Below are 20,024 nucleotides of genomic sequence, written 5' to 3'. Positions count from 1 at the left end.
GTTTTCAGTCTAACATGAACTTTTTTTAAGTCTTCAAAATTCCCAATGAACAGAAAAATCCATTATTTGCCCAGGTTTTCTTAGCACAGTCACTTCGATAAGGCATGGATGTTGCAGGACAAGAGAGTCCTGGTGGAGGGCCAGCAGTAAGGATCTCTGCGGGGTCAGCGGAGAAGCGGGCTACTTGCAGGGAGCTGACAGCAGGGTCACCCAGTGCGTGGCAGCAGGGCTGCTCAGCAGGAGGTGGGGAGCTGGCTGGAATGCCAGTGGCCGGGCTGGGGGGGTTGGTGGCAGAGCTCCAAAAATGACCTCCCCTGGTCTGGCAAAATCCCTCATTCAGGACCAGTCAGGTCCCAAGGGTGCCAGACCAGGGAGGGTTGAACCTGTACAAACTTTTGTAGAAAAATAATCTATTCTTGTTAAATCAATCTGGTTCCTAAATTTTCTAAATTCTAAAACACTCAATATGTGCTATTATTTGCTATGAAACATAAAATATATGCTGCATATGTTTGTGTTGTGGTACTGATAGAACTGCACCGTGCTGTAATGTCTAGACACGATAGTGTTGACAGAGTGTTGTTGTAAGGATTTCTCTTTTTTTGAGCGTACATGTCAACTTTAATGTCATTTTAATATATATTTATTTTACAAAAATCTAGATTATCTAGAGGGTCACTCACTACTGCTTTGGCTCTCTTTGGAAAGTTAAACCCTTTTATTATGAGCACGTTAATAGTAGATACAGGCAGTCCCCGGGTTACGTCAGTCCGACTTAAGTCGGACCCCTAGTCTGACTTAAAAAAATAGAGAGGACAGGTAACTGAGTAGCTAGTGCGGGGTGCCTCCCCCACTGTCACTGCCTCCGGCGGCACAGGAGGCGCTTCCCCCCAGCAGACCAGGGAGACGCAGTGCTAGTGTCCCCCCACAGCAGACCAGGGAGACGCGGAGCGGCTTTTCTCGCTGCGGAGGACGCGGGCGGCGGGACCGCCGAGATGCGCCGCGGTCCCACCACCCGCATCCTCCGTGGCAAGAAAAGCCACTCCGCGTCTCCCTTGTCTGCTGGGGGGCGGGGGGGCGCGCAGCTAGTGCAGCCCCCCCCCCCCAATCAGACCAGGCTTTTCTCGCCGACGCCTGGGGTAGAGCAGCTGGGAGGCTGTCGGGTTGGTTCCACAGTGCCGAGGTGCGGCGCTACTGGACCAACCCGGCAGCACCCCAGCTACTCTGCCCCAGGTGTTCCCAAGTCAGCCGCTGCTGAAACTGACCAGCGGCTGACTACAGGAAGCCCGAGGCAGAGCTGCTCTGCCCCGGGCTTCCTGGAATCAGCCGCTGATCAGTTTCAGCAGCAGCTGACTTGGGGACTCCTGGGGTAGAGCAGCTGGGGGGCTGCTGGGTTGGTCCCACAGTGCCGAGGTGCGGCGCTACTGGACCTACCCGGCAGCACCCCAGCTGCTCTGTCCCAGGCGTCCAGATTCAGCCACTGTTGAAACTGATCAGCGGCTGATTCCAGGAAGCCCGGGGCAGAGCAGCTGGGGTGCTGCCGGGTTGGTCCAGTAGCACTGAGGAGCGGCGCTGCGGGACCAACCCAGTAGCACCCCAGCTGCTCTGCCCTAGGTGTGTCTGATTCAGCCGCTGCTGGTCAGTTTCAACAGCGGCTGAATCTGGACGCCAGTTCTGACTTACATACAAATTCAACTTAAGAACAAACCTACAGTCCTTATCTTGTACGTAACCCGGGGACTGCCTGTACTGTAAACCTGTATGGTGGGATAACATGTAACTTCACAGCTATTTTTCCATTTAAGATAAAAATGTAGGGTATTATTTAATTCAATGTTTTTCCTTTGTCTCCCTTACATTAATTGATACTGTTGAGTTGATTGGAAAAACTGTTTATGATGTCCTAGCACAAGTGAGGAGATTACATGAAAATACAACTGAATTTAAGTGGGGCTTAAAGTTTCCAAAACTAGTTTCTGAAAACTCTCCAAGCAAAATATAGGCTTTGGTTTTCTAAGCCTCTCAATTTTTATTTAATTTTATTAAATTATACTCCTGGAAAAATAGAGAGGACAGGTAACTGAGTAGCACTCATACAGAAATAGTATAAGAGAAGGATACTCACCTGTGCAGTAATTGAGGTTCTTCTAAATAGTTGTCCCTGTAAGTACTCCACCTTAGTTGTTTGGGTGCTGCTGCACCTCAGGTTGGAGAATTATGATAGCAATGTCCTTGGTAAGCTATGCATGTGGGACAGCTGGCACACACTGTTTGGAGAAGCTACACTGCATGCGTAGCCAACTGACCCTTGAGTTCCTTTTCTGCTGAAGAAAAGCAAGATATTCCAAAGCAGAGAAGAGTAAGGCTGGGTGGTGGAGTATCCACAGGGATAACCATCTCAAAGAACCTCAGTTACTGCAAAGGCGAGTAACTGTCTCTTCTTCTTCTTCTTCTTCTTCTTCTTCTTCTTCTTCTTCGAGGAGTATCCCTGTGGGTGCTCTACCTTAGGTGACTATGAAGCAGTATGAGTCCTCGAAGGAGGGATCTTTAGAATTTCTGCCTGTGCTGTAGATAGAACAATATGTCCAAATTGTGCTTCAGAGGCTGAGCATCTCTCTAATGCCTTGTGCTTAGTAAAAGTGTGAACGGAAACCCTGGTGGCTACTCTACAAATGTCACGTAGAGGAATAAAAAAACAGGAATGTGTAGCACTTTAAAGACTAACAAGATGGTTTAATAGGTGATGAGCTTTCGTGGGCCAGACCCACTTCCTCAGATCAAATAGTGGAAGAAAATTGTCACAACCATATATACCAAAGGATACAATTTAAAAAATGAACACATATGAAAAGGACAAACCAAATTTCAGAACAGAAGAGGGATGAGGGGGAGGGGGAAAGGAGGGGAGGTAAATGTCTGTGAGCTAATGATATTAGAGGTGATAATTGGGGAAGCTATCTTTGTAATGAGTAAGATAATTAGCGTCTTTATTCAAATTTGCGTGTAAAGTGTTGAATTTAAACATGTTTTTCAAGAAGGCTGTACATGAAACCATTGTTCTTGTGGACTTCGCCACTTTTGGAAGTTCTTGAATACATGAAACAATGAATAGTCTAGCAGCACCTTAAAGACTAACAAAACATGTAAATGTTATCATGAGCTTTTGTGGGTACAACCCACTTCTTCAGATGAATGAAATGAAATGAAGAAAACAGGTAGATATATTGGCTCATTACAGTGGAGGTAGGTAGGTCCCTTTAGGAGGAGCTTTGGATATGGATGAAGAACAACTTTGTTTTTGTAAACAATTGTATGGGGGGAGACATCTACCATGAAAGCTCACCTACCCTTCTTGCCAAAGTGATGGCTACCAAAAAGGCTACTTTCATTGATAGATATAATAATGAACTGGTGGCCAAAGGTTCAAATGGCTTGCCTGTAAGTGCCTGTAGCACAAAGTTGAGGCCTCATGCAGAGGTTTTTATGAGTAGATATGTATTTTGAACTCTTTTAATACAGCATTTGATGTTGGGGTGGGTGAAAACAGAATAGTCATCTACAGGCATATGAAATGCAGTTATCACTGCCAGAAGTTCAGAGAGCTAAGGGAAAGATCTGTATGTTTGCGGAATAGAAGGTATCCAAGGTTAGAGGGAAGTGGAGCTGATGTGGTGATCCTCACACCATATGAAGAAGCGAAGCCATTTGTGCAAATATGTTTCTATTGTAGATGGTCTGCAGCAATTAAAGAGAATCTCCTGAAAAGGTGCAGAACAGGTTATTTTCAGTGGTGTTAAATAATGAAGAGCCTTGCAAAGAGCTGCAGGGTCTCTATGTTCGGGTGACATAACCAACGTTCATTCTATGTGAGAAGGCCAGGGACAAGAGTAAAGTGTCACAGTGACGCTATCGGCATTTGGAGAAGGTAGGGGAGCCAGGTCTGTCTGGGCCAGTTGGGTGCTACCAGGATGACTGTAGTTTTGTCCTGCATTATCTTGAGGAGTATGCAATGGAGAAGCAGCAGCAGTGGAAAAGAGTACATGAGTGGTGCTTCCCCCCATCCCCTAGGAAGGGGGGACCTAAACCTGCTCAGGAGTAGTGATGTGGGCATTTGGAATTGGTGTTGGCTGCAAACAGATCTACTGTGGGATACACCGCTCTTAGTTCCAGGAGATTTATATGAAGTTTGGACTCCTCTGCTTTGATCTAGATGAGTGCCCCAACCTATGAGACAAATGTCTGTAGTAATTGCTATGGACAGTGGGTTGGGGTGAAAAGGGACCCTGCTGCAGACATTGGATGGATTTGTCCACCAGAATAGGGAGAATTTTATTTTGGTTGGGATAACTAGCAGTTCGGTGACATGGTGGTAGTGTGGTCTGTAGACTGTTCTTCACCATGTCTGTAATGGTTTCATGTGGAGTCAAGCATGTTGGTCCACAAATGCGGCTGCTGCCAAATGGCCTAGCAGCTGTAGACAGAGTTTGTCCAGGACTGGTGAGCTGTTTGGTTCTGTTCTGTTGAGACAAGATCCGTGAGTGTTAGAAACCTCTGATGAGGCACTGATGCTGTGGTTGATGCTCTGTCTAGGTGAGCATCAATAAATTCTAGCTGCCGTGTTGGTGTTAGTGTGTACTTTTGGTGGTTTAGCTTCAGGCCAAGCTTGTTAAAGAGGATCATACTAAGGTGACTGCCTGTTAAGTCTGTTGGTGGGATGGTCCTTTCAACAGGCAATCATCTAATTAGAAGAATATAATTCCCAACTTGCTACTACTCTGAGGACTTTGGAAAAGACCCAAGAGACCATAGAAAAACTAAAAGGAAGGACCCTGTAGTGGAAGTTATTAATTGTGTACAGCAAATCGGAGGTATCGTCTGTGCGCAGGATGTATCGAGATATGAAAATATACATGCTCTTGGTCAAGAATAAGAATGCCAATCTCCCTTTCCCAATGCAGGAATGATTGTAGCAAGAGTTACCATCTTGAAATGCTCTGTGAGAATGAACTTGTTGAGCTGTGTAAATCAAGGATGGATATCCATCCTCCTGTTTCCTTGCTCATGAGGAAATAATGGGAGTAAAACCCCATTCCCATGTGTTGTTGAGGTACATGTTCTCTTGCTCCAAGTTGCAAGATATGATTCAGCTCCTGCATGAGAGTGGCCTCGTGAGATGGATCCCTGAAGAGGGACGTGTGTAGGGATAGGCAGGTGGGGTTAGAAGACAATGGAAGACAGTAACCAGTTAAAACAATCTCTAGCACCCATCTGTCCATTGTAATGGTGTTCTAAGTGGGATAAAAGGATGCTAGGTAGCTCCCAAATGGGACAAAAGTGATAGGACACTGTTCGGGAGAAATTGGGGCTCTTTGGCCCTTGACCAACTCTTCAAAAAGTTTGCCTTGATGTTGATGCCTGTTTTCACAGTGTCTCAGAGACTGTGTGAATGGGGTGGCTCTGAATCTTTGAGTAAAGACTCTTCCTTGTTTTCTTTTAGTCATAGGCATATGTAGGCTCAGAGTCTTCAGAATGGACCTAGAGTCTTTCAAGGTGTGTAAAGCAGCATTAGTGGATTTGGCAAAGAGCTTGGAGCCCTCAAACAGCAAATCTTCCTCCGTCAACTGGACCTCCATGGGTAAACTTGACAGGTGCAACCAGGACACACACTATAACCACTGCAGTGAAAACAGAACATGCCACGGTGTCCACTGAATCAAGTGCAGCCTGGAGTGCAGTGCAGGCAATGAGTGAACCCTCATTTATGTTTTCCCTATATTGCTCTCATAGCTCTTCAATAAATGATGACATTTGTGTAAAAACACTGTGAGTGTATTTCGCTAGTAAGGCAGCATAATTCACTATCCTAAATTGAAGGTATGCTTTTCTACTCTTTCTACACTTTTGAAGGCTAAATCTAGCCACTTCCAATGCCTATCATAGGGAGTAGTACATGCTGTGTTCTGCTTGCTTCTCTAATTCACTGTATCCACTACTAGAGTTTGGCGTGGGATGAGTGGATAGAAAGTCTGCTCACCTCAAAAAAGATATTTTGGCCTTGGAAAGGGTTCAGAAAAGCGCAACTAAAATAATTAGGGGTTTGGAACGGGTCCCATATGAGGAGAGGTTAAAGCGACTGGGACTTTTCAGTTTAGAAAAGAGGAAACTGAGGGGGGATATGATAGAGGTATATACAATCATGAGTGGTGTGGAGAGGGCCGATAAAGAAAAGTTATTTATTAGTTCCCTAAATAGAAGAACTAGAGGACACCAAATGAAATTAATGGGGAGCAGGTTTAAAACTAATAAAAGAAAGTTCTTCTTCACATAGCGTGTAGTCAACCTGTGGAACTCCTTGCCAGAGGAGGCTGTGAAGGCTAGGATTATAATAGAGTTTAAAGAGAAGCTAGATAATTTCATGGAGGTTAGGTCCATAAAAGGCTATTAGCCAGGGGATAAAATGGTGTCGTTGGCCTCTGTCTGTCAGAGGATGGAAAGGGATGGCAGGAGACAAATCACTTGATCATTGTCTTCGGTCCACTCTCTCTGGGGCACCTGGTGTTGGCCACTGTCAGTAGACAGGATACTGGGCTAAATGGACCTTTGGTCTGACCCAGTACGGCCGTTCTTATGTTCTTACATTCCCTATGGTGCAATGTAATACTTTTTGTCTGATCATTTGCATGAGGGAGGAATGGTGACAGGAGTTTGCAATATAAGCTTGGCCAGGTCCATTAGAGCTGGGTTCATTGGCAGGGCAAGCTTGCAGCAAGCAAGGCATGGAGGATATTGATAAGTCTGTGTCGCGTCTCTGGTAAATGTTCCAGATAAATTTCTAAGGAGTCAGCCACCCTTTTGTACAGCTCTTAAAAAGATTTGAAATCATTCCCTAAGGTCTGGGCTGAGGGGGCATGAGGATGTCATCCGGAGAAGAAGAGAATGTGTGTGCTAGTGCTGGTGAGTCAATGATTGCTTTCTCTTCCAGCACTTCTGGATCTTCCTCTGAATCAACAACAGATGGGTAAACCAACTGGGCTGGGGAGTTCTGTGATCTGTTTCATGGAGCTGGATGTGGAACCCTATATATGGCCCATGGGTTCAATTCTGGCCAATTAGAAGGCACTGGCATAGGTGGGGGTAGCCACCGAGGAGGTTGCCACTGGAGTGATTGCTGAATTGGTCTGGGTGATGAGTGGCAGGGGGTGTATAGACCCAGAGAGGTATCTTCCTCCACATCACTGAACAGCAGGAGCACTGACCTTCTTGGTGTGATAGACAGGCTGAACTGAGAGGTCTTTGGTGTGCCATCAGTGACGAACAGCAGTTTTCCAGCCATTGAAGTAACTATGATGGCGCCACATTTCAAGAAAGATGTGGAGAAATTGGAAAGGGTACAGAGAAGAGCGACAAGAATGATTAAAGGTTTAGAGAACATGACCTATGAAGCCAGGCTTCATGAACTGGGCTTGTTTAGTTTGGAAAAAAGAAGATAAAGGGGGGACATGATAGCGGTTTTCAAATATCTAAAAGGGTGTCATAAGGAGGAAGGCGAAAATTTGTTCCTCTTGGTTTCTGAGGACAGGACAAGGAGTAATGGGCTTAAAGTGCAGCAGGGGAGGTTTAGATTGGACATTAGGAAAAAATTCCTAACTGTCAGGGTGGTCAAATATTGGAATAAATTGCCAAGGGAGGTGGTGGAATCTCCCTCTCTGGAGATATTTAAGAACAGGTTAGATAGACATCTGTCAGGGATGGTGTAGACGGAGCTTGATCCTGCCTTGAGGGCGGGGGGCTGGACTCGATGACCTCTCGAGGTCCCTTCCAGTCCTATTATTCTATGATTCTATGTCCACATTTGTAGTAAAGGACTGTGGTAGCAGGAGCAAAATGCAGGACAATGTAGCACTTTAAAGACTAACAAGATGGTTTATTAGATGATGAGCTTTCGTGGGCCAGACCCACTTCCTCAGATCAAATAGTGGAAGAAAGTAGTCACAACCATATATACCAAAGGATACAATTAAAAAAAATGAACAAATATGAAAAGGACAAATCACATTGCAGAACAGGAGGGAGATGCAGGGGGGGGGAGGAAGGAAGGTAAGTGTCTGTGAATTGATATTAGAGGTAGGGAGAGTGGGATGTTTGTGAGTTAATGGTATTAGAGGTGATAATTGGGGAAACTATCTTGGTAATGGGTGAGATAGTTCAAATGTTTGTTGAGTCCTTTTTGGAAAGTGTCGAATTTTAACATGAATGACAGTTCAGAGGATTCCCTTTCAAGTGCAGATGTAAAAGGTCTTTGTAGCAGAATGCAGATGGTTAAGTCATTGAGAGAGTGTCCTTTCTGGTTAAAATGGCAAGAAACTGTTTTCTCTTTGTGATCTTGTCTGATATCTGTTTTGTGGGCATTAATCCTTTGGCGAAGTGTCTGAGATGTTTGTCCAATGTACATAGCAGACGGACACTTTCGGCACATGATAGCATAGATTATATTTCTGGATGCGCAGGAATATGTGTTCTTGATCTTATAACTCACTTGGTTAGGTCCAATAATGGTATCAGCAGAATGAATATGTGGACAAAGCTGGCAACGGGGTTTGTTGCAAGGGAAGGTACCAGGGTTGGTATTAGTGTGGTATGTCCTGTGGTGGTTGGTAAGAATCATCTTGAGGTTAGGTGGTTGTCTGTAGGAGACTATGGAGTTTCAGTGCCACTCTGGGTGTCAAGAGAAATGCTGGTAAGACTGCCTGCAACAGCAGTGCTGACTGCTTGGTATGCAGAGTAGGTGAAGCAGGTGGTGGCATGGTGGCACTCGGCACCTAAGTGGAGTGGAGCTCTATCAGTGCCGAGGGGGCCAACATAGGTTTCACTTGGGAAGCTGACTTAGAGCTGACCCCTGCAGAGTCTTTCACTTCTGCTTCTCAGATCTCAGTGCTGGATGTACACAGATCCTCATGGCCTGTTGCTTTTGATGCCAATTTCTTTTTGCCAGGGAATCACCACAAAACGAAGATTAAGATTGTTTTTTTGAAGATGTTGCCAGAGCAAAGTCTGTGGAGCTCGACCCTGAGGGAGCTGCCTTCTCTGACTCTGCTATTGGAGAAAGTTGCCTTGGCGATGTCATGTGCTCTGGATCAGAGGCTAGATGGAGTGATTTTCTAGAGCAACAACTTAAGCCTAAGCTCTCTATCTCTTCTGGTCCTTGCAGTGAGTTTCTTGCCGTGGGGGCATTGCTGGTCGAATGTATCTCACCCAAGCAATGGACACACTGGATGTGTCCGTCCGACATAGGGATTGAAAGCCTGCAGGTCAGACAATGTTTGAAGCCTAGGGAATCAGGCATGTCCAAGAAACAGACAAACCACAGAAGCAGGAACAAGATTTTTTAATTAAAAAATGAGAATAACTATAACTAACAATTAACTAACAAGTAAACTATAGACATTTTAAGGCTAACTACTAAATCTAACTTCTTTTCCCCAGAAACTGCGAGGGAGACTACTGGGTTCCAACCCAGCTCAACAGTGTCAGAGAAGGAACCGAAGGGTCAGTTGGCTGCGCATGTGGCATAGCCACTCCAAATGGTGCATGCCAGCTGCACCGCATACTCAACCTACCAAGAGCACTTCTATCATCATTATTTGACCTGAAGCACAGCGGTGCTCAAACACCTAAGGTGGAGCATCCACAGGGACACTCCTCAAAGAAGAATCAAATAATCTTTGTGTTTTATTAATGAATTCAAATGACCCTAACTTCATGCTTATATGTTAATTTCATTTAAAAAAATACAAACATACCTACTTGGCCAGTTGCCACAAGGTTGGTAAACTTGGGGTGCTGATTTACAGTGAGGCACAGAATATCATCATTATGTTCCTGGTAAAAAGACTGAGAACCTAAAATAAAAGTATAACATAATTAATAGAATGTTAAAACCGTTATACATACATGGCAATGATTAATTTGAAAAAATCTAATATTTAATAGAGAATGCCATTATAATGACATAATGTTCTATTTACAGAACTTCAAGCCACCAATCACTAAATTCTACATCTGGATTTGATATATACAGTACTCCTCAATTATACTGGACAAGTCTCTTAACCTTTTCCCCTCAGCTTTCTCACTAGGTATATTGTGATAATGGATCAAATTTGTCCCTTGTGTAAATGCACAGACTTCATTGCTGTTACATTGGCTATTGATATGGGTCTACTTGCTTCCCTGCCCCATAGCTGAAAAGTAAATAATTGTAGTATCTCTCACTTAAATACTTTTGAAAATATTCCATGTTTTATATTAAAATACTTACCACAAACATAACAAAGGTTTTACAATATATACATCAGTAAATAACGCCTTTGTTGAAAACACAAACCAACAGTGCACCAAAAGATAAAGTGACATGGAAAATCTACCTTATAAAGGAACGTGTGTTCTTATATATTTTCTGTGCCCTTTGTCAAAATATATTTTAAAAACAGCGTAGTCATCTTAAATGAGCTCCTGTGTAAGAATCTGCTCTGCAAATGTTAATATGAAAAAAAGCTTCCTGTTCTGACCACACCCCCTAAATTGTCCAAGTCCCAGGATGTGCTCCCTGACAAACTGAAGATGCATCAGTGGCTATGGTCACTGTTGGTGACTGATAAGCAAAGAGAAAATCCTGACATATACTACTCTAAACTTCCCAGCATTACAAGAAATTCAAGCCTGTCCAGTGATTGATAACTTAGGCAACGGACCAATTTAATCTACACTGGAAGACAATGAAAGCATAATCTCGCACGTTGAACTCCATAAAGCAGGTAGAATGAAAGTGATCTTGAAATGATAGAGTTCATGATTCTAAGGAATGGTAGGAGGAAGAACAGCAAAATAAAGACAATGGATTTTAAAAAAATAAGGCTTTTAGCAAACTCAGGGAGTTGGTGCATAAGATCCCATGGGAAGCAAATCTCAGAGGAAAAACAGTTCAAGAGAATTGGAAGGTTTTCAAAGAGATTTAATTACAGGCATAAGATAGGAAGTATGGCAAGAGGCCACTCTGGTTCAGCCGGTAGATCTTCAATGATTTAAACATCAAAAGAGTCCTACAAAAAGTGGAAACTAGGTCAAATGATGAAGGACGAATATAAACAAATATCACAATTATATGGGAATAAAGTGAGAAAGGCCAAAGCATAAAATGAGATCAAACTATATAGAGATATAAAGGGGAATAAGAAAACATTCTACAAATACATTAGAAGCAAGAGGAAGATCAAGGACAGGGTAGGACCATTACTCAATGAAGAGGGAGAAACAATAACAGATAATGTGGAAATGGCAAAGGTGTTTAATGACTTTGTTTCAGTTTTCATCATGAAGGTTGATGGTGATTGGACATCTAAAATAGTGAATGCCAGTGAAAATGAGGTGGCATCCAAGTCTAAAATAATTAAAGAACAAGTAAAAAATTACTTGGACATGTTAGAGATCGTCAAGTCACCAAGGCCTGATGAAATGCATCTTAGGCTACTCAAGGAGCTGAGAGAGAAAGTATCCGAACCATTAGCAACCATCTTTGAAAAGTCATGGAATACAGGATTCCATAAGACTGGAAAGTGGCAAATATAATGTTAATCTATAAAAAGGGTAATGAGAACCTGAGGAATTACAGACTGGTCAGTTTAACTAGTCAGTTCAACTTCTTCACCTGGAAAGATAATGGAGCAAATAATTAAGGAATCAATTTGAAAACATCTAGACGATAATGAGGTGATAAGTGACAGACAGAATGGAGTTGTCAAAGATTTGTCAGGTCCCACGTCTCCATTGTTATGGACTCCCAAGACATGTAGAAGTAGGACGACCTAGCCTTACGTGGAGGGGAAATGGCTTGAAGCCTGCTGACTAGAATACTAGATTCAGAGAGAGACAGAGTAAAATTAGTTGCATGCCCAAAACTGGTGAAAAAACAGGTTGACTGGTTAAAACTGGATAAGAAGACTTCCTATAAGACTTGAGCCCCTTTCTGGAAAAGTTCTGCTCTCTATAAGATAATTCAACCTTAAAGAGCCTCTGAGGACAATAATGATGCTGATACTGTTGCCCTGGAAAGTGATGACTCTTTATTGCAGAGGTAAACATCACCAGCAAATGCATCAGTGCTCATCTTCAAAGGAATGTAATATTTTTTTCAGTTTTCTTTGAAAACAATATTTGATCATCAAAAGATAGGTCCTCAATCATGTAGATATCAAGAGCTATACCAGATCTATGGAACATGAAACCCTTCTCACTGTATAGCACAGGCATAAGTCTAGAAGTATCAGTCATGCCTAAACACTGACCACAGCGATATTTTTGCCACTAGTGTCCTTTTACAATGAACTCTTAAACTGTTCCCTGGAGGATTCTGGCAACTTACCTATAGTTTTATAATTTTTTCCCAATTTAGAAGGTTATACTTTTATCAAAGTGCCCAGTGAGTAGCAATGAGCATTGTAAGGATGAAGTAGAATCATTTTTCCCAAACAAGTCCAATTTTTTTGAGTCCTTGCCCTTTGGTGTCTCTTAACTTATTTGCTGCTCTCATGAAAAGAGAGTTGGGCACTGTATTTGTGTAGAAGCACCAAAATCAATTTGTAAGCACATGGTATCATTTATTCATATGCTTTATTATAGGTGTAAGGAAGCTGTATATGAGGTAGCTGAGGATTGAAGAATATCCATCAATGTATAGGTATCCTCTTGAACAAAACTGGGCCTGACTACCAAAGCTGAATGATTTAAAATTATCAAGTACAGGGGAGGAAGAATCTGGAAGAACCTAGCATCACAGAGTTATCTGGCAACAAAGAGAGAGAAAGCGGAGACCAGCTGTAGCAATGGAGGTTCAGAAAGAGAGGCTACTGGAAGAATAAGTGATCTCACTCTGGACTGAGCAACATCCCAGGGATTCCATGGAGGCCACTGTAAGTAGGGGTACAACACTGATAACCAGGAAAAACTGGGCCACAGACTCCTCTGTTAAGGAACAACCCTGGTGATGGCAGATGTATTAGCCCTACATTTGCAGAGAAGTGGAGCTTTTCTTAAGTAAAAGATATCATAAGATACAAATTTTGCTAAGACACTGTAATGCATCTGGCACACTATTAACCTGAAAGTGGTGTTTCCCAAATTTGAACCACTAGGTAAATTGCCTGTATTTTCAAAACACTGATAATGATAGGGAACAGTAAGTCCTTTGAAACTCTAAGTCTATCATTTAAGAGTAATACTGAGGATAGTTGATGTGCATGCATGGAAGGGCTGAGGTGAGATACTGATTTAAAAAATGAAGACATAAAAATAGTTCCAATAATGTTTTCAAAACCTCTATAAAACATTTCTTAAACCGTTTTTCTGTGACATAGATGGGAAACATGAAATTGCTGTGTGATTCAAAGGTTTTTATTGGCATTTGTTCTGGAAGATGTGCATAACCAAATAATATGGCTACTCACATGCATTCACTTGATCATGTCATCTTTAAGAAAAGTCAATGAAAATCATAGCCAATGCATTTCTATACTGTCTTTACTTTGTAAATGTGATTAATTCAAAGGACCCACAGAAGCTTTCACTGTACATTTTATTATATAGCCACATGTTTTTAGGGAACATTGTATACACATTCCAACTAATCATTTGGATTAATTTAAGAGAAAATTGCATGCAGCAATGCTGACATTTTAAATATATTAAATGTAAAAATAAAAACGTTTCATTTAGTCTCATGAGCAACTGTCAAAATTTGCACCATGCTTGTTCCTGCAGGTGGAACAGAAACTTTAACATAAACTTTACTTTGAGACTTTAATTTTAGTTTTGCAATTCCTCTTTCACTACAAACCAAATTCAAAACAGTATATGAAAAGTAAAACTTGGGAAAATTCAAACAGTAGCAGCACACCTCATTCTACTTGATAGGAGGGAATCTAAGATGGCAATCATAACATGGAAGGTTTGACAGGATCCTGGGATATGTGATGTGTCTCACAGCATCACAGTGAAAAATTGCAATGTCTCTTAAATTACAAATTATTTCACAGTATATTGCTGTCAGCTGAAAATGTGAAGATAATTACCTTTTGAACACATATGATGCTGGTATATGGAAGTAGAGTACTACTGAGTTAAGAAAACTGATACTGAAATAACTGGATTAGTACAGCTCTTTCCAAATATTGTTCCAAAGGGATTTACTCAGATCTCTTTTAACTACATAGCACTAATAATAGAGTTTTATGTAGATTTTCTTCTGTAAATAATTATTTTACTTTTTTTTTCAGACACCAGTAAGATTTTACATATACTGCTTTTCACATGGGTGTTGCCTGTACACATGAGCAGAGAGCTTTTCCTAAGTAGTTTTTCCTACCTGTTGCCACGTTATACAGAATCCCAACAGATGCAGTATGATAAATTATATCAGCACCATCATTCAAATAGTGCACATTGTTCCTGCAGTCTTTGCCTCGATACCCAAATACCAGCTCCAACACTAGATCCTAAGAAAACAGATGTAAATCTATTAAATAGTTTAAAACTTCTTTATGAATAAAGAAAGCATTCCTAGTGCTTTATTTTTTAAACATGTTTACTTGCCTATATTCAAAGGAAAGTGAATTTTTAATGGTTCCCCCAAACACCAGAGACTGATATGCTGCCTGTTACACAAGTATTTCGTGCTATATCCCAGACCCTACCAAAATCATAGCCATGAAAAACACATCATGGATCATGAAATCTGGTCTCTCCCAGTGAAATCTGGTATTTTGTGTGCTTTTACCTTATACTGATCCGATTTCATGAGGGAGACCAAATGTTTCTCAAATTGGGGGTCCTGACCTAAAAGGGAGTTGCATGGGGGTTGTAAAGTTATTTTAGGGGGGGTTATGGTATTGGCACCTTTACTTCTGCACTGTTTTCAGAACTGAGCAGCTGGAGACTAGTGGATTCTGATTCAGGGTCCAGAGTTGCAGGAAGCAGTGCAGAAGTGAGGGTGACCATACCATACCACACTTACTTCTACACTGCTGCTTGTGAAAGCTATGCTTTCAGAGCTGGGCTTCCAGCCATCAACTACCACTCTGCAGCTGCCCAGCTCTGAAGGCATTGCTACAATGAGCAGCAGTGTAGAAGTAAGGATAATAGTACTATAACCCCCAACAACTCCTTTTTGGGTCAGGACCCCTATATAATTATAATACAGTAAACTTCAGATAATATGGCACCTTTAGGACCCAGGGGGTGCCGGATTGTCAGATATGCTGGACTATCGGAAGGGGGGGCTATGAGGAGTCTGGGATGGGGTGGGGGGGATGCCACACCAGACCCCTCATAGCCCCCCCCTTCCGATAATCCAGCTCTGCCCCAGGCGTCCCTGATTCATCCGCTGCTGGTCAGTTTCAGCAGCGGCTGAATCGGGTATGCCTGGGGCAGAGCAGCTGGGGTACTGCCGGGTGGGTCCTGTAGCGCCGCTCCTCGGTGCTACGGGACCAACCCGGCAGCACTCCAGCTGCTCTTCCCCAGGTGTCCCCAAGAGCAGCTGGGGTGCTGCCGGGTTGGTCCCGCAGCCCGAGGGGCAGCGCTAAGGGACCAACCAGCAGCACCCCAGCTGCTCTGCCCCCGGCTTCCACGATTCAGCTGCTGGTCAGCTTCAGCAGCGGCAGAATCAGGGACGCCAGGCACAGAGTACTTCTGGGTTCCTGATGGTGCCGGACCATCAGGAGTGCCGGAGCATTGGATGCTGGACCAATGGAGTTTTACTGTACTGTGAAATTTTAGGCTGAAATAATTAAACTTACTATTTTAAAAATCTTATTACTCTGAAATTGACCAGAATGTATTATGAATTTGATAGGGCTCCAACTATATTTTTTGGTGCCTCTTAATAGAAACAAATTTTTCACAAATACATAGTATACCCAGCCTCATCTGGCAAAAAGAATACAATTCTTGATATACAAAATACTAGAATACTAGCATGATTAGTTTTCTACACTAGTTTTATATCTCCATAATCTACCTGATGCTCAGCTTGGAGGAGTAGGGGAACTGGAATGCAGATATGGTGCCTAAAAATTCCTAATGCATCATGCCAACATATTACATAATATTCCAAATATATTCTTTAACATTAATTAAACATCTACATTATTAATATTCTGAAAATATGATTTAATATTACAATAGCATTCAGATGCCTACTGATGATCAGGACCCCACTGTGCTTGACAGTGATACAGAGGAAGAGACACTCCCAAATTTAAAGCCCTTACAATTTAAGCAAACAGTTCACATATGAAAAGGTGAAAGAATGGGGTACTCATATGTACAGGAAGTGAGAGAGAGAGAGAAAGAGAGAGAGGAAAAAAATACTAAGTAAGGCCCCAAATCTTGCAATTCCAGACATAATTGCAAGACTGAGGTCTAATCCCACCTAACCCTAAAGACATCATTAATTGGCTGATCACTTACAAGCTTCAGCAGAGATGAATTTTGAATAAAGTTTTAAAGGAGAAGGCTGAAGTGAAGAATTCAGGTGAATTTACAGATGAGTTCTAGGAGGGTATTTCATGAATAAAGGGCAGAGCTAAATTTACTGCATTCCTCTGAATAAACCTCAGAATTAAAGATAATTTGTTTATCTGTTTTAGTGACCTACTGGTAATACAAGGCATGGCCACATGGAAATATCAGAGTTCTGTCCAAGTGTGATATTATACTGATAACCCTACACTCACCCAAGAGGGACTCCATACCACACAGGCTGAAAGTGTTGTTTCTGTAACTGACAGACTCTGAAGAAAGCTGTGGCTCAGACACGTTTGTGGGATGGGGTGACATTGGACCTTCCAAGGATCAAAAGAAAAATGAAAGATAAAAGATCCTAAAGGATCCCCTCCCAAAAAAAAAAAAAAAAAATTTTGCTGTTTTGTACATATAAGCTAGTAAATATTTCCGTCTTTATACTAACTTTTCCATATACAACCATTCACTTTATTAATAAGCAAATCAACTTTTTTGGACAAAACACTAAACATTGGGACTAAGGGAACATTAAAATAGAAAAAAAAAGTCTGTGATTTTCCTTACCTCTATTGGTCTCTTTTTTTTGCCAACATTATTTGTCTGAAGTTTTTCAGGCTGTGGCAGTGCCCTACTAACTGGTGGTCTGAAATAGAGAACTGTGAATAAGAAAAGGCTGTCCGTCACCCATTCTGTATTAGAGAGAGTATAGTCTAATCTGTTATCTGGGTACAGAAAACTGTTAAATAGCTACATTGCTTACCTTGTCATAAAGAAAAAAGACCACTGTGAAAATAATAGCTTTATTTGATTGCAGAAGTGTCACAATTTACATTGATCAACTTGATAAGTTTTTGCTAATTCTAAAATTATCAATTGAGTCAATTCAAATCCTTATTTTACAATAAGAATCATACAAACATTCTTTACTTCTAACAGCATGTTCTTTCCCTTTCAAAGCAAAAATTATTGTTGGATGACCTCCAAAAGTTTAGAGGCTTGTCTGAACTATGTAAACCCATTTAAGGTTATCCCACCCATTTCCACAACTTCAAACAGACCCCACTTATCTACCTCCCTCCTTTCCTACATTCCTTCAACAGACCCTAGATACTCATCTCTTCCAACAACTGTAAACATTTCTGCTGTGCCTCGAGTACCGTAAATAGAAGTTAGAGACAGAAGAGACCTATTAACATGCAATCCATCTCTTTATAAATGCATGTTTGCTGTTATATCTTTACAGTATATGTTCAAGGGTTCTGGTTAGTCTAGTTATAAATTGTCTCAAGCAATGTGCTTCCATCAGTTTACTAGGAAAATCTTATTATAATGATTTGATCAAAATATATTTGTGTGTGCTCCACTGTAGGTTTTTGATCATTATGGTGCTGCAGATGAGAGATTTTTCAGTACTTGGCTGGGACATGCACACATCATGGCTGTGTCTAGACTGGCAAGTTTTTCCGAAACCTGCCAGCTGTCTACACTGGTCGCTTGAATTTCTGGAAAAGCACTGACGATCTCATGTAAAATCATCAGTGCTTTTCTGGAAATACTATGCTGCTCCCGTTCGGGCAAAAGTCTTTTTCCGAAATACTTTTGCTCAAAAGGGCTAGTGTAGACACCATAGAACTGTTTTCCGCAAAAAAGCCCCGATCGCAAAAATGGCAATCGGGGCTTTTTTGCGGAAAAGCGTGTCTAGATTGGCCACAGACGCTTTTCCGCAAAAAGCACTTTTGTGGAAAAGCATCCTGCCAATCTAGACGCGCTTTTCCGAAAATGCTTTTAACTGAAAAGTTTTCCGTTAAAAGCATTTTCGGAAAATCATGCCAGTGTAGACGTAGCGCATAGGTATCTTGTATTATTCAGACCTTAACAGTGAGGCTGTTCAGTGTGGTGGAACACTGCATTGACTACCAGAGAATTGGGCTGAGGATGGAAGAATAAAAAGTCCATGTGCTTAACAGGAACAAAATATTTCCTATCAGCCTACTTGCTGGTTGGTGTAATGGACACCAGAGTCTGCCATGTATCATCTGATACTTCCATAATGGCTTCACCTACGGGCAAAGTGATCTTTGATGGTACAGTAGGCTGTAGAATCTGGGTGAGTTTGTGTTGTTTCTCTTATACCTTTTGGAGAGTTATCTCTTGGCTTGCAGCCACTCTCTTAAATTCCTGAAATTATTTAATGTCATCTGAAGGTGAGGGTGTCATTGCTATGGCAGCATTGTCTGGAGCCAAGGAGGAATTATACAATGGAGAAGTTTCTGGAGATTAATTCTGTAAGGCATTATCCCTATGTCGGGCATCCTTATCCTGAGCTTGTGAAGGAGGGATGCTCAGAGCAAATGGGAGAATGGAAGGGGCAGAATATTGACCCCAATAACATGTCCCTGGGTCCCATGGTGGCCATTGTATAGGATAAGGGGAGGTAGAAATGGTCGTGGTTGTCCATACCACAGTTGACACTGAGCAGAGTGTTGAGGCTTAATATGCCTCAAGGATCAAACCTACAATGGGTGTCTATGATGCCATGGGGGCCATCCATAAATAGGAAAGAGGCGTTGAGAAGAAAATCTGCTCCCTGCTTGTCCCTGTTCTGATGGCTGTGTAGTGACAGAGCAGGTAATAAAGATGGGTAATCTAAAGGTTGCACTAGAGACCAGACAGTGCCAAAGAGTGGGGAGTGTGGTGCCTTTGGTGTAGGAGATGAGTTAGTGAAGCTTTCACTGGTGCTAGCGTATCTAGACCGGTGCTGGGTCTGATGCTCAGTGCTGGATGGTGCAATGGCAGCAGTGGAGGTGGCATCGAAACCAGCAGTGTTTCCAGTACCAAGTCCCATGCTGAGGGACTCGGTATCTTATGGTGGGAAGTAGCTATCGGTCAAATGTACTCTGATCAAGCTAATTAATAAGGCCACTTGCTTGAGGATAAGAAGGTAATTTAGCATAAGAGAGAGAAGTGCTGTCAATGAGTTGATCTGCCTCTATGTGTACCATACAACAAACCGTTTCTATTTGTAGGAATAGGAAAACCAAGTGGAAGGTTTCCTTCTGTGAATGAACACTTGCTGGACTTGATCTAAATATTCTAGCTCTGTGTGGGAAAGCCATGAAGGAGCCAGGCTGTGAGATGAAGTTTTGGGAAGTCGAGGTAGATTTGCTTTCCCTGTCCCAGAATAATCAGATTGCGTTGCAGACGAAAGAGGAATTGGGGTCCGGATGGACTTTGTGATCTGAAATGGATACCAGGGTTGCCTTAGCCAGGTGGGAACCACCCTGACGTTGTCTGTTCTAATCTTTTGCATCATCTTGGATACAAGAGGAATTGGGGGGCAGGAAGCACAACAGAGGGTCTCCTTCCAGGTGGTGAGACCCTTGTCTGATGCCTGCCCTCATGCAGAAGCCTATTCACTTGTAGTTGTGGGGAGCTGAAAAGAGATTGATGGT

The 20,024-nt window shown here is 42.2% G+C and overlaps 1 protein-coding gene across 5 annotated transcripts in view; it reads right to left on the bottom strand.

Moving 5' to 3' along the window:
• EML5 (EMAP like 5) overlaps window positions 1-20,024 on the bottom strand; it is a 315,990-nt gene that overhangs the window by 37,121 nt on the left and 258,845 nt on the right. For 3 of the 5 annotated variants that reach the window (XM_075926739.1, XM_075926738.1, XM_075926740.1), the window contains 3 exons: window positions 17,137-17,215; window positions 14,417-14,546; window positions 9,801-9,899 (listed from right to left, as the gene is read on the bottom strand). In XM_075926739.1, the coding sequence (XP_075782854.1) occupies window positions 9,801-9,899; window positions 14,417-14,546; window positions 17,137-17,215 (308 nt within the window). Of the gene's footprint in view, window positions 1-9,800; window positions 9,900-14,416; window positions 14,547-16,784; window positions 16,893-17,136; window positions 17,216-20,024 lie in introns of all 5 variants that reach the window. The other 2 variants (XM_075926737.1, XM_075926736.1) reach the window with 1 other exon arrangement.

Source organism: Pelodiscus sinensis, chromosome 4 (assembly GCF_049634645.1).
Source record: "Pelodiscus sinensis isolate JC-2024 chromosome 4, ASM4963464v1, whole genome shotgun sequence".
NCBI lineage: Eukaryota > Metazoa > Chordata > Testudines > Trionychidae > Pelodiscus > Pelodiscus sinensis.
This window is presented reverse-complemented; position numbering and strand designations above follow the sequence as displayed.